We start from the raw sequence: 15,746 nt of genomic DNA, 5'->3' as shown, positions 1-15,746 counted from the left end.
CAAAGGTCATTTTTTTCCTTAAATAGCTGCCGTGCACAGGTGGTTAACGTATATATATATATATATATATTTGATAGTGAAATATTTTTTTCAGAAAAGTTGATTTTCCGCTATAATATGATTATCATTCAAAATGATGTTTTCACTAGTTAATATCATAGCCACACGCTAACCACCTGTGCTGCTGTGCGGCTTCAAAGCGATGCAAAAGGGGGCATTGTGTTTCACAAACACAGCTCTTGTTTGACAAGTTATTGAAATGGCTGATGAGAGACATTAAGTGGCTGTTCTGTAATTATATCTTTTAACACCACACAAGAAACAAAATGCGTTTGTGAAACACAATGTCCCCCTATATGATGTTTGACCTTGAAGGATGACCTTGACCTTGTGAAGAATGACCTTGACCTTTCACCACTCAAAATGTGCAGCTCCATGAGATACACATGCATGCCAAATATCAAGTTGCTATCTTCAATATTGCAAAAGAATTCATAAAATAAGCGATTTGGGCCACATATATTTGACCTCTGACCTTGAAGGATGACCTTGACCTTTCACCACTCAAAATGTGCAGCTCCATGAGATGCACATGCATGCCAAATATCAAGTTGCTATCTTCAATATTGCAAAAGTATTCATAAAATAAGTGGTTTGGGCCACATATATTTGACCTCTGACCTTGAAGGATGACCTTGACATTGACCTTTCACCACTCAAAATGTGCAGCTCCATGAGATACACATGCATGCCAAATATCAAGTTGCTAGCTTCAATATTGCAAAAGTATTCATAAAATGAGCGATTTTGGCCACATATATTTGACCTCTGACCTTGAAGGATGACCTTGACCTTTTACCACTCAAAATGTGCAGCTTCATGAGATACATATGCATGCCAAATATGAAGTTGCTATCTTCAATATAGCAAAAGTTATTGCAAAATGTTAAAGTTTGCGCAAACAGACCAACAGACAGACAGGGCAAAAACAATATGTCCCCCACTACTATAGTGGGGGACATAAAAAGTATTAAGAACACACCTGTCAGTAACAAGCAAATTCATAGAATGTATATCCCCACAAATTTAAATTTATTATGACGGACAACGCCTCTATATCCTTTTGCAGGGGATTATTAGTGACACTGTTAGTAACTGATGGTGCATGGGATATACAGTCAGTAATTTCATACCATACGAGAGTGCAGCTCATGTATGGTATGAAAGTACTGAGGGTGTATTTCCATACACCATAAGTTACTAACGGTGTAAAGATTATATCTCAACTGACTACTTGACTACTCTGGGTGTATGGAAAATACACCTTGGGCACGTGACCGCTCTAAGCCATTCAGATTAGGTCTTTTTTGTAGGAGGTTAGATTGATATTAATAGTATGTTTAATACAAACAACCAATGTTTAATACAAACAACCAATGTTTAATACAAACAACCAATGTTTCACAAAAATCAGTGAGCGTCACTCTGTGAGAACAGGGTTGATGCAAGTTCGTTTAGGAACAGGCTAATCAGGGACACTTTCCACCTAAAATGGATTTTAGACTTTAACCCTTTAAGACTTAGATACATATTTTCACGCATTTGTTGTCCCTTTATAGAATGTTATATTAGTATTTAATTAAAAACCTTTCTTACTAGTTTCAAGTTTTCGAGGCTTAATCTCCAACCCTTAAATACTGATGAGCAGCAAACAGCATAAAACCTGAACAGGCTGTGAGTTTCTTGCAGGCTGTGAGTTTCTCGCAGGCTGTTCTTGTTTTATGCTGTTTGCACATAGCCATTTCCACTTTGGCTCTGAGTGGCAAAGGGTTAATCAAGGCACAGGCTTATCAGGGATGACACTTTCAACCTAAAATGGATTTTAGACATAAAACGAAAAAAAGTAACATAAAAGGACGCTTTATGCATTTGTTATGCCCGTTTTCATAGGGCACGGCTCAAACATCATGAGTAAAATAAACTTGAATTTAAAATGTGTTGTAATTTTTAAAAAATTAAAACACACATGACATTTATGTTTGTATTTCAAACGTGCAAGGTGCTCCTGCTTCTGAAGCTGCAATACAAGAGCATCTGACATGTGCATAGAGAATCTACCTATCAAACTTACATAATACAAGACTTACAAATTGGGATAATTGAAAAATAAAGCCATTATTTACAGGTGATAAGTTTTTTATTGAAATGTATTCAATGTTGAATGTTGGTGAGGCCTTTTACTGTTGGGCGGGGGGGGGGGGGGGGGGGGGGGGGGAGATGGAATACTAGATAGTAAATCGTACCAACAAAGCTCATATGTGCCAGGAATGCAAGAAGAACCCTGGTTACCGAGTTGACAAGGGTTTGTACCATGTTGCAAACCATGACAACTAATGCTGTTTGTTAGTATATGTGCATGGCATTATCAATAATGTACAAAGTCCAGAGCCACTTTGGTTCACACAGCTATAGGTATATTATAGGGGATCATTTCTTACACAATATTTTGGTATTTTACTAGAAATGTTTGATCATTTACAGATAACTCTTACACTGCTAATTATGCTTGATATGCTTTTCAATACGTAATTGTCTCCCTTTTTAAGTCTTTCCAACCATTTCAAGCTACAGAAAGACAGTCCATATAGTTAAATGCCAAACAACAAGTACATACACACGATAATCAAGAACTCTTGAGGCATACAAAGGATATCAAGCGGAATGCTCAATTAAATATTTCACACAACATGTCAGTTGTTTCTTTATTTAAAGACTTTGCTGTTTCAGCCTATGCCTTCGCCAGAAGTATGAACTGTAAACACAGGAAATAATGTTCAATTTTTTTTTTATGTCCCCCACCACTATAGTGGGGGGACATATTGTTTTTGCCATGTCTGTTGGTTTGCCCCAACTTTAACATTTGCAATAACTTTTGCAATATTGAAGATAGCAACTTGATATTTGGCATGCATGTGTATCTCATGGAGCTGCACATTTTGAGTGGTGAAAGGTCAAGGTCATCCTTCAAGGTCAAAGGTCAATTACATAGCTTCAAAGTGGCACAAAAGGGGATATTGTGTTTCTGACAATCACATATCTTGTTTTAAGTTGCAATTCTTAAGATTTTCTATTTCTTATGAAGTAAGAAGCCTCTTAAAAAGTACAGAAAATGAATGGTTAAGATGTGTTTTAATACAATTTCTAAAACTACTGGTTATTAGCATTGTTCGACAATCGCCATTAACTTTATTTAAACCACACACCAGTCGTACCAGGGTCTGGTTTTTGTTGTTGAAAGGAAGCCTCTTCAGAACAAAAGTCCAATGTATTATAAAGTGACAATTGTGGTCTCTGATTAGACGTGCAGACTGCACATGACCTGTTGGCCCAGATCAAATGATTAAGGTCGCCGTGGTGTAATGGATATGGTGTCCGCCTTGTGACCGGGAGGTCACGGGTTCGATCCCCACCGTGGGAGCGTTCTTTAGATTACCCCCAAAGACACCAAGTACTGGTTCTAGGCCCAGGAAACGGACTCGAGAGCGTTAATATAAGCCTAAGGCTTTCGACGCAATCGAGCTAAAATAAATAGGTTTAAACTAAATGATTTAAATGACAACTTAAGCACATTAACACAATGCAGATGGTTCAACAGTCTCAGTTCTGAAGAAATGTACCGGTGACCATCTTTTAATTATATATCTAATGTAAATTACATGGGACTTTTGTTGTCAACTCTGAAAAACCAAAGCACAATTGAAGAAGTCTTATTCACACGGACAATAGACCTTATTGTGAGCAATGCACCTCTGTCGCATACATTTTCAAGAAATTGATACACGAGGTCACTTTAGTTGGCATAACAATACATAAAACCCCATGAATTGAGGTCTTTTATTTTGATCCTCATGTACATTAGCAGAAATACCAGTTTTCATAGAGTTGCTGATATGAACTATGAAAAGTTAACTAATGGATGAGAATCAGAATTTCAAATATTTTCTTTACTTGGTATTTACAATTCATACACAATATTAGATAAAATCTCATTGACTCATCAAGTCACAAAGATAAAATCTCATAGACTTATCAAGTCACAAAAAAAAACGCAATTTCTTTTCGTATTTTTATTTCTTATAATAAGTGTTCATTACCATTTATAAATATGAACTAGTTTGAATTTCATACACGGCCCATACTGATATGGTTTGAAGCAAACATGTGAGAGAATTGTTCACACAAACACCGTCACTCTTTACAGACACAAACACTGTCACTCTATACAGACAAACTAACACCCAACTCTTATTTAACTGTTAAATGAAATGAGTTGCGCTTCGAAAACGGGGCTGAATGCATGTGCAGAAAGTATTGTCCCATGTTAGCCTGTGCTGACTTCATATTGTCCCATGTTAGCCTGTGCTGACTTCATAGGACAATCTGCAATTTTGGATTTCCTTGTTAACAAGAAGTTTCATGAAAATCTAGTTTAGACAGAAAGAGTCATCCCAGATATGCCTGTGGCAGTGTGTGGACAACAGTTTATAACAGTTAGAAGTCTTCTTTACAAAAATCCTGAGTAAGAGGAAAGTGTTGTCCGTGTTTAGCTTATAGGGACTGCACAGTCTAATCTGGTAAAATACTAAACGCACATGCATTAAACCCTGTTTTTGCCAACAGCACGGCTCAGAATGGTTTCTTACAGACCAATGCACAGAAATAGAAGATAACACAACGTTAGATAGCACAAATATATGTTTGACAAAAAAGAAACATCAGGTCATTTTAAAACAATTGTTTGGGATAAGCAACATCCAACGGTATTCCCCTCTCAGCATTTTTTGAGAAATGGATAAGGATTACTTTGTTTTCCATAGGTCCACACTTTTGATGTGTCTTTTCAGCAACACACTTTTCATAGATAGCTAAGCTTTAAACCAGCTAATTGGACCACTTTTTCTCTCTCTCAATGTAAATGATTCTATGATAATAAGCATGATAGGTCTTGTTTTCCCAAACAATTTTTATTAAGTTCGGCCTAATCTTGTTCATTAAAAGTCATGCATTGAAAGAATAGAACCACCACAGATTCAAGAACACCAAACAAATAACATTTTATAGTTGTCTGAAGTTAATCTCATATTTTGTTTCAGAAAAAGTCTGCAAATCTCCACAATTGTTTCTGAGCTGTATGCTAATAAATGGTGTAACAATGATATTGAATGCAAAATAAAATATTGGAAGTAAACGAAAAGAGAAAAATATGCATTTAATACATGTTTACACTTGGATACAGTATAAGACAATAAAAAAGGGCAGATTTTTTGTCCTTGACAAAAAGAGAGAAAAATGTTTACAAGTTTATAATACAATACATTTCCTTTCAAAGTTCTGTCTTTAATATGTACAAATATATCACAATGGGTTAGCTAACACATGTATTTGTACAGGAACAGTATGCAACAAGCAAAGAGCTCTAGAAGGAGTAAAGATTTCATGACGTTAATACTTTTACACATTACAATTTACATAATGAGATGTGTAATCAGTATTTGTTTAAATACATAATGAAATTTTCAAAGATAATTAACCAATCTCATGACAGTAGATAAAACTTTATGAAAACATATATTATTTCTATAAATTAAAGCGGTCCGTTTGAATACATAATTATTTAACAGTATAGAACACAATGATATTGATCTTGAGGTAAATTACCCTTTTAAATCGATATATTGAGGATATGAAACAGTTTTAAGGAATTTTTATTTGACTTCACTTACAGTTGCATCAATTTTTTACTATCACAAAAATCGTTAAATAAATGTCTTAGAATTCAGATTAATGCATTACAACACAATGCACAAAGAAAAGCTCACATTAGTATCAACAAAATACCATCTCTGACTGTAATAAAATGGTAAATTGTAAAAACTTCAAAAAGCAACAATATAGATACAGAATTCAGTGTAATATTCGTGTGACATTTTCCATTACATAACATAGTAAAGACACTCAATACAAATGATAATGCAACACATAGTACTTTATGCCTCTTATGCATGACTATTAACATAGCTGTTATCATTTGATTTATCTTGAAATATCAGCAATACGAAATTTAGTTACAGATGCATGTGTTCCTTAGAATGTATTTGAAAAACACTAAAAACTCCAAGGTGCAAACTGAAATGCGTACATAAACAGTAACATCATCATATGTATATTTAAGTTTGTTGTGCCTTAACCCATTTATGCCTAGTGGACTCTCCCATACTTCTAAATTGGATCAATTTATTTCCAAAATTAGGGATGTCTAGTATATTTATTATTATATTTAGAATATTTCTTACAGAAATTCCTTTCAGCAAAAAGCGCAGACCCTGATGAGACACCGCATCATGCAGCGTCTCATCTGGGTCTATGCTGTTTGCTTAGGCCTTTTTTAGACGCTAGGCATAAATGGGTTAAAACTGTTGCCAAATGGATATACTTTAAATAATGCCAGATTCTCGATATATTTTTCTTTCTTTATCCCTCTTTTGAATGTCATTATCAAATAGTGTTTGTTGTTCATCGCAAATCCTTCCCCGTTGAGGTCAAATAAAAGCTGTCTCCCCTTCCATCACACACACCTGCTGGGCCCAACATTCCACCCACAGTAGAGCCTTGTTTTGAGAGAACTGGGCTCAATGCACATGCGTAAAGTGTCGTCACAGATAAGACTGTTCAGTGATCACAAGCTAATCAGGGAAAACACTTTCTCTCTAAACTGGATTTTAGTTTTAAAGAGACTCTTGTTAAATGCCAACTTCCACAAAGTCAGGAGTGTCGTCCCTGATTAGCCCTTGCAGTTCTCACAGGCATATCAGGAAAGACACTTCCGCCTATACTTTCATTAAGAAAAGACTTCCTTTAAGCTAAAAATTCAATAAAAGTGTAAAGTGTTTAGTAAATGGTTGATTTGTGACAACACTTTACGCACAAGCATTATGCCAGTTTCTCCAGAGCACGGCTCATTGATGCAAGGGATGGGGGCAACAGTTTACGAATTACAACACGACTTTTTATTGCCAGAGCTATTGTCAGTGGGAGCCACCGTGATGGTTTGAACATTGTTTGACGGGGAATTGTCGTCATCAGGGTTGTCCTTGATCTGCTTCTGTGAAACTATTTTGTATATCTCTGCAAGAGAAACAGATACAAGTTTCAATAAAGTTTTTATCAGAATCAAATAGCATTCATGTATACCCGTATCTCTGCAGGAAAAAGAACAAGAGTTATACAGTAGGTTTTATAATTAAATCAAATATCATTCAGTATTTGATAAGTCAAATATTGTTTGGAAGTGGTAAGAGTCTGCTATGACAGTGCTTCACCTTACTTCTTTAAAATGTATACCAGTACTGATCAAGTTTGGTAAATATGTATTATTTTCAGTCAAATTTTGAATTTTATATATCTTTTGTGACAGTGCCAAGAGAAATTAATTACGCTCAATAAACAATACACTTAATGTTCATTCTTTGATTTTTTTTAAATTTATAAACACATACATGTTATAACATCAATTTTGTATTAATTTCCCAAATATTAATAGCATTGTCATGGAAAATGGAAACAAGAGCTGTCTCCATAGGATGACATTTGCCCCCGATAAACGCTTTGATAGAAGTTATGTGCATTTTTCGAAACCTAAACGCATTTTTCAAAACCTAAACGAGGACCCCAAGTTCAAGGTCAAGCGGGTCAAAATTTGAGTGCGTATGGAAAGGCCTTGTCCATATACACATGCATACCAAATATGAATGTTACATCTGAAGCGACATAGAAGTTATGAGCATTTTTCGAAACCTAAACACAATGTGTGATGGACAGTGCGATCACTATATGCCCTCCTTCGGGGGCATAAAACAAGAGCTGTCAGAGGACAGCGCGCTCGAGTATTCAAGTGCTTGACAGTATAACGTAAGCCATCATGGGGAAATTGTTCATATTCAATAATTTATTAGGCGATCTTTTAAAAATAAAAAAAGGAAAAACAATTATATTTTTGGGTGGGGGGTTGAAAGGGGGGTATAATGTGGGGTGTGGTCATTTATTAGATGATCTTTCAAAAATATAAAAAGGAAAAAACAAGAGCTGTCACCATAGGATGACTTATGCCCCCTATAAACGCTTGACAGAAGCTATGAGTTGTTTTCGAAACCTAAACACAGATTTTGAAACCTTAACGCGGACCATAAGTTCAATGTCAAGGTCACAGGGGTCAAATTTGTGTGCGTATGGAAAGGCCATGTCCGTATACACATGCATACCAAATATGAAGGTTATATCTCAAGGGACGTAGAAGTTATGAGCATTTTTCGAAACCTAAACGCAGATTTCGAAACCTTAACGCGGACTCTAAATTCAAGGTCAAGGTCACAGGGGTAAATTTTTTTGTGGGTTTGGAAAGGCCTTGTCCATATACACATGCATACCAAATATGAAGGCTATATCTCAAGGGACATAGAAGTTATGAGCATTTTTCGAAACCTAAACACAGATTTCGAAACCTAAACGCGGACCCTAAGTTAATGGTCAAGGTCACAGGGGTTAAAATTTGTGTGCGTATGGAAAGGCCTTGTCCATATAAACATGCATACCAAATATGAAGGTTATATCTCAAGGGACATAGAAGTTATGAGCATTTTTGAAACCTTAACGCAAAGTGTGACGGAAAGACAGACGGACAGTCCGATCACTATATGCCGCCTTTTCTTCGAAAAGGGGGCATAACAAACTTTTTTTGGGAGGGGGAGGAGGGGCAGGGATTCTGGGTTGGGGCTGGGGTATTGCTTGGGTGGAATCCATTGTGGTATTCAGTTAAGTGTTGTTTTGTCAAAGTATTAATAAAATCTGATCATAAATAAAGAAGTTAAGGCAATGTAACTAAAGTAATATGCATATAATAATGGAACAAGAGCTGTCACCATAGAATGACTTATGCCCCCTATAAACGATTGATAGAAGTTATGAGCTTTTTTCAAAACCTAAACGCAGATTTTGAAACCTTAACGCGGACCCCAAGTTCAAGGTCAAGGTCACAGGGGTAAAAATTTGTGTGCGTATAGAAAGGCCTTGTCCATATACACATGCATACCAAATATGAAGGTTATATCTCAAGGGACATAGAAGTTATGAGCATTTTTCAAAACCTAAACGCAGATTTTGAAACCTAAACGCGGACCCTAACTTCAAGGACAAGGTCACAGGGGTCAAAATATGTGTGTGTATGGAAAGGCCTTGTCCATATACACATGTATACCAAATATGAAGGTTATATCTCAAGGGACATATAAGTTATGAGCATTTTTCAAAACCTAAACACAGATTTCGAAACCTAAACGCCGACCCTAAGTTCAAGGTCAAGGTCACAGGTGTAAAAAAATGTGTGCGTATGGAAAGGCCTTTTCCATATACACATGCACACCAAATATGAAGGTTATATCTCAAGGGACATAGAAGTTATGAGCATTTTTCGAAACCTAAACGATTTCGAAACCTAAACGCGGACCCCAAGTTCAAGGTCAAGGTCGCAGAGGTAATTTTTTTTGTGCATATGGAAAGGCCTTGTCCATATACACATACATACCAAATATGAAGGCTATATCTCAAGGGACATAGAAAATTATGAGCATTTTTCGAAACCTAAACACAAAGTGTGACGGAAAGACGGACAAACAGACGGACCGATCACTATATGCCCCCTTTTCTTCGAAAGGGGGCATAAAAAATGCAATAATTCTTACTAAATGCTTGATACAGTTGTCTGCTCTTGTTTATAGATTGGGATCATGTTGGTAAAGAAGTTTGCAAAATATGAAAGCAATATGTCAAGGAACATTGAAAATATTTGAGGTGGTACGCAAACTTTAACATAGATTTATCAATAACATGCATATTCTAAGTGAAAAAAGGGCCATAATTTTTACAAAATGCTTGATGCAGTTGTCTGCTCTTGTTTATAGATTGGGGTCAGGTTGGTAAAGAAGTTTGCTAAATATGAAAGCAATATGTCAAGGGACATTGAAAATATTTGAGGTGGTACGCAAACTTTAACATAGATTTATCAATAATAGGCTTATTCTAAGTGAAAAAAGGGCCATAATTCTTACAAAATGCTCGATACAGTTGTCTGCTCTTGTTCATAGGTTGGGGTCATGTTGGTAAAGAAGCCGACGCCGGGGCAAGTAGGATAGCTCCACTATATTTATTTTATATAAAATAGTCGAGCTAAAAATGAACACTGATTTGATCCAGTAGGAGTAGTAAGTTCTTATAGGACAATAGCTGTATTGCAACCATAAATATTGCTGTCCTTTCCCACTTAGATACATAATTTTACGTATTTGTAGTCCCTAAGAAAGTTAAACTTAATAAAAGACCTTTTTTACTAGATTCAAGTTTTAAAGTCATCATTTATAACCCTTAGAAACTGATGAGCAGCAAACAGCATAACACCTGAACAGAATGCGAGTTACTCACAGGCTGTTCTGGTTTTATGCTGTTTGCACATAGCCATTTTCACTTTGCTTCTGAGTGGGAAGGGTTAATCCATCAAAAAAAAGTTTTGAAACCTTAAGAATCTACTTTATGACACTACTTTATAGATCTAGTGAAAGATGATAAGTGTTAATCTTTTCCCAGATATGTGTGTTTTTTTTAACTTTCCCAGATTCCTAGCATTATTGTAAAATTAATATTAATTCAAGGTGAGAATTTTTTTGTCTTTCCCAAATAATATACCTCCTACATTATTTATATGACACATTTGTTTTCTTTTTCAAAACTTATTTAGCTGTAAATATGCTTTTTCACAAAACTTGTACAAATGACACCTGGTCAATCCGGGTTAATCGTTTAACAACTTAATTAGATACGTATTTTCACGCATTTGTGGTCCCTAAGAAAGTTCAATTTAAGGTAGCGCACCTCTAATGATTTCCCGCGATTTCTTCGAAGGTTGAAGAGCCTACTATTAGGTGCCATAGCCTAGTGGTTATGGCGATAGACTAGAAATCTTTTGGGATATTCCCGCGCAGGTTCGAATCCTGCCGACGACGTATACTTTTTTGCGACGCGTTTTATTTATTTTCTAACGTAATTTGATTAAATATGGCATATAAGATATATTTATTGTTAAATATGTTGCAATTTTTATGCACATTCTTCAATTATTAAAATTAAAACAACGTTATGGCGAAATTGGGTGATTTACGGTACTGTTGAAAATACGAACCATGCATGTTGCATTTTTATTTTTATTTCAAAAAGTAAACGGTAAATCTGTCTAGTTCTTGGTAGTTTTGCTGTATATAGTGTTTCTATAAAAACTAATTTTAAAATATGACTTAAATGATACTATTTTGAATTTTATGACACTTTGTTTTTAACCGACCCAATTTTTACTTGGCTGAAATCACTTACATTTCATAGCGCTCTTCCATAGATAAAAATTTGTAAAAAATAAATGTCTGTAAAAGAATACTTATTTCATCTTGTTTAAACACCTTTACAGCATCTGTACACACCAACTGCATGCCCATATTTGGAAATTTGAATGAATTATGGAACTTTTATATACCCCAGGGGTGAAAATAAACTGGACAAAAGCCGAGCGTGGGGGTGGTTTTGAAAAAATCGGTATTTTTTTTTTAAAAAGCATGGAAAGCCTACCTACAAATTTGCATGTAGTTCAGTGAAATGATGCTGATCAAGAAAATAATTAATTAGATTATATTTGGATATGTGCCCATTAGAGGTGCGCTACCTTAATTAAAGACCATTTTTACTAGATTCAAATTTTAAAGGCTAATTTCAAAGCCTTAGAAACTGATGAGCAGCAAACAGCATAAAACCTGACCAGACTGTGAGTTACTCACAGGCTGTTCTGGTTTTATGGTGTTTGCATATAGCCATTTTCACATTGCTTCCGAGTGGGACAGGTTTAGCAGAGCAATTTGCAAAAGAATCTAACTAGAACTTTGTTTATTCAAAGTTTCATATCAGCATACAGGATTTATAGTGTCAAGCAATCTGATAACAAATATAATTGCTTTGTGAAACCCATTAGCTACACTCTAGGAAAACAGGGCTTAATGCATGCACATAAAATGTCTTCCCATATCTGTGCAGTTTGCACTGGCTTATAAGGAAAGAAACTTTTCTGCTTTTATTGAATTTTTCATTTAAAGGAAGTATATTCTTAGCGAAAAATTCAGTTCACACAGAAAGTGTTGTCCCTGATTAGCCTGTGCAGACTGCACAGGCTAACCTGGGATGACACTTTACGCTCTTACATTAAGCCCTGTTTTCTTACAGCAAGGCTCATGTAGAAGAATGTCATCTTTTTTCACTTCTTCATTCGCTTCAGTGACTTTGTCCAACTCTTCTTACCTGTTAATATATTTTGGAAGGCTGTCTCAACATTTGTGGAATCTAGAGCAGAGGTTTCTATGAAGGACAATGTGTTCTTCTCTGCAATCAAGAAAATAACAACATGAAGTCAGGAAATCCGAGCAAAACATAATCAGAAACTAAATTGTACCGAGACAAACATTAAACTGCAAATGAATGATTTGCTATGAAATACCAGTTTCCAGTCCTGAATAATATGGAAAAACTGCAAACAATTCATGTAAGCAATGGATGAAAAAGAATAAGCCATGATTTGAAAACATTAAGCAAACATGGACCTTTATGCATGAACAAATCATGAATTACCACTCAGATTAAAACATTTGTAATGAACTTGAACTGGGTTAAATCCTAACTACAATTTCCTGCTAACTTAATGCTATCCTGTACTACATCTCATGAAAAATGCTCACAAACAAAATGGAGTACAGATACAGGACACAATTCAAGTGTTCTATTGCACAGGCTTATCTGGGACATAACTTTATGCACATGCATTAAGCCCACTTTTCACAGAGCACAGCTAATTTATATTGTACAATCCCCAAAATAGATCTCCCCATGTCAGCTTATTTTACATAAACCACCTGTTTAAAGCTAAACGCCTTCCAAACCCAAATCTCATAACCAGGAACTTTGGTAATATCACTTTCTACTTTCACTGCATTACCGTTTGTAAGATATTTCGTTTGTAAGAGACATCCTTTAAACAAAGTATTTCATACATGTGAAAAATGTCATCCCTGATTAGCCTTGTTGGAGTGCACAGGTTAATCTGGGACAAAGTTTGACACATGCGCAACAACCGACCGACATACATGTGCAAAACAATATACCCCCTCTTGAGGCACCCGCTACAAGCCCAGTTTCCCAGTACGGCAGTAGGTGATATCAGGGTTTTTTTTCAGAGAAAGGGGAAGACGCTGGACGCTGGGTGAAAGGGAAAAAAGAGTGCGAAAGAGACATATTAGGGGAAAAAATAAAAACTGTTCATTTCAATGTCTATAACTCATCAAAAGAGGCATGTCTCTGTCCTTTTTGTTCTTAAACACATTTAACACGTATTAAAGTCAAAGTCCTTAATAAAGTTGCAGGTGTAGATCTAATAATGGGAAATGTTTTCAACTATATTTCTGTACTGGGGCCGGGGGTCGATGTCAATTTTGTGATTTCAATTTCATGATATATGGGTTGACGATCTTGATCTGCTACAGTATTGGAAGGGAAAGGAGCGGCAGCTGCCGATTGTCTACTTTCACTTTCACAATGTTCGATGTTGATTACCTCAGAATCCTACCGGGTCATAACGGTTTTCGATGATTCTTTCTTAAAAAATGCCTCGATGCGTTCAGTATCTTCCGAGTCCGAATGTTTTATTTTGTTTGCGTAAGAACGCCAATTGTGAGACATTTTTTTCTGTTTTCACGTTTATATCTTGGCTTTTCTACACACCGCTTGCACATTGCCCGGATGAAAATTCGACTGGTTTCCGGTAATTAATTGACGAAACACCCTTCTCGCGCAAGACCGGTATCCAGTAAAATAGTGACATGATTATTACGATTAGTTGACGTAATTTAAGAGCTATATTTAGAATAAATGGGATTCCCAGATTTTTTGTGTTCGTCTGGAGAGAGAGAGCGAGATCGTTGTACATGGTGCAAATTGGATAATTGTCGAATGCCCAAAGGAAAAATAAACATATCTTTGAGAGAAAATATTATATTTTGGTGCAAACATGATATTTTTGGTGGGGAAATTGTATTTTGAGGGGAAAAATTCTGGTAGGGGAAGACGCCGAATAACGGCGTCACTTTCTTAGTAAAAAAACCCCTGGATATCCACAGCAAACACCTACCCCCGTATGTTTTTGCATTAAAACCATAATTTATGAGGCCTGCGCAAGGAAAAATCTCCCATCAAACACCTACCAGCATATGTTTTTGCCTCGTCCGTTGGCACCGCCCTCAGGTGTCGCAGGTCGCTCTTGTTGCCAACTAGCATGATGACAATGTTGTTGTCGGCGTGGTCCCGCAGCTCCTTCAGCCAACGCTCCACGTTCTCATATGTGAGGTGCTTGGCGATGTCATACACCAGCAGGGCGCCCACTGCCCCTCGGTAGTACCTGCAACACACAACATTATACACATGTAATGATAATTATCCTACAGCTAAATGATTTTATAGAACAAATACGACTCATAAAGAAAAGATAAGGTTTTCTTTATTGGTATTTTTAGATCCGGTTTATAGCAGTTATTTTTAGAACATTACGTAGGGACTAGTTTTTTTGGCCTTTCACCCCTGATTGCGTCTTTTAGGTCATCGGGTACGCAGTCGTTTAACGAGTTTATGAGTGTGTGTGTGTGTTTACGATGGATTACTATAATATTATGAATGTGAAAAACACAGTGTTTGGATATAAAACTGGAATGAAACTGGTGAGACTGCATTTTCGATTTAGTTAAAATGTTGAATGTACTCGAATAATGCGATGTTTTGTTGAACAATTGATGGATTAAATTTAAGAAAAGTGTCAGTGAATTGTTCTTTAACTTTTCGAAGGAAATCAATGTTGAATTAAAATGGTAATTTCTTTGATGGTTTAGTCGTTCCTTTGTCAGTCGAGAGCAAAATTAAACATTACGAAAATAAACATGGACGTGGTAATTATACAACTTTGGTGAGTAGAACAATAATTTTATGTAAGTAAGTATAAAGTGTGTAAAAAGAAGAGTTGTTTAAAGACTAAAATTAACAATATCGGCGGGAATAAATGCTGAATCAAGCTTCACGTAGCCACGGTATGTGTCTACACATTTTGTAAATTTCAAAATGGCGGGAGCCATGTTTGTTTTTTGGTTTTTTACAGTGGTGAAACAAGAATTGTAGTTTGAACACAACCGTCTGTGTTCTACTCGAGTGTGTTACATTTGGAACGCTGATTAAATTTGAATCGCGGCGTATAGCTCGGCAAGCCTCGCCATGTAAACCTTTTATCACTCGTGGGATAAATTTAAGTACACAATCACACTAACATAGTATTCTCTATCAGTTTTTACTCCTTACACATAACAAATCCCATAATTGTAACCCAAAAATTATCCAACACAATAAATATATTTTCAGCATTTTTTTCTGCCACCTGTAGTACCTGCAACACAAACAATTATATCAACATAGATATGAGCTATGTGAAAACAGGGCTTAATGCTTGTGGGTAAAGTGCCATCTCAGAAATGCCAGTGCATACTGCACAGGCTAATCAGGGACGACACCTTCTA

The 15,746-nt window shown here is 36.0% G+C and overlaps 1 protein-coding gene across 1 annotated transcript in view; it reads right to left on the bottom strand.

Moving 5' to 3' along the window:
• Positions 1-4,112: 4,112 nt before the first annotated feature.
• LOC127869350 (ras-related protein Rab-11B) overlaps positions 4,113-15,746 on the bottom strand; it is a 29,016-nt gene continuing 17,382 nt past the window's right edge. Inside the window, exons 4-6 of the mRNA XM_052411860.1 lie at positions 14,394-14,587; positions 12,442-12,522; positions 4,113-7,185 (exon numbers count right to left, since the gene is read on the bottom strand). Of these exons, the coding sequence (XP_052267820.1) occupies positions 7,046-7,185; positions 12,442-12,522; positions 14,394-14,587 (415 nt within the window). The 3' untranslated portion in view covers positions 4,113-7,045. The remainder of the gene's footprint in view (positions 7,186-12,441; positions 12,523-14,393; positions 14,588-15,746) is intronic.

Source organism: Dreissena polymorpha, chromosome 2 (assembly GCF_020536995.1).
Source record: "Dreissena polymorpha isolate Duluth1 chromosome 2, UMN_Dpol_1.0, whole genome shotgun sequence".
NCBI lineage: Eukaryota > Metazoa > Mollusca > Bivalvia > Myida > Dreissenidae > Dreissena > Dreissena polymorpha.
The sequence above is the reverse complement of the archived record's forward strand: the minus strand, read 5'-3'. Positions and strand labels throughout refer to the sequence as shown.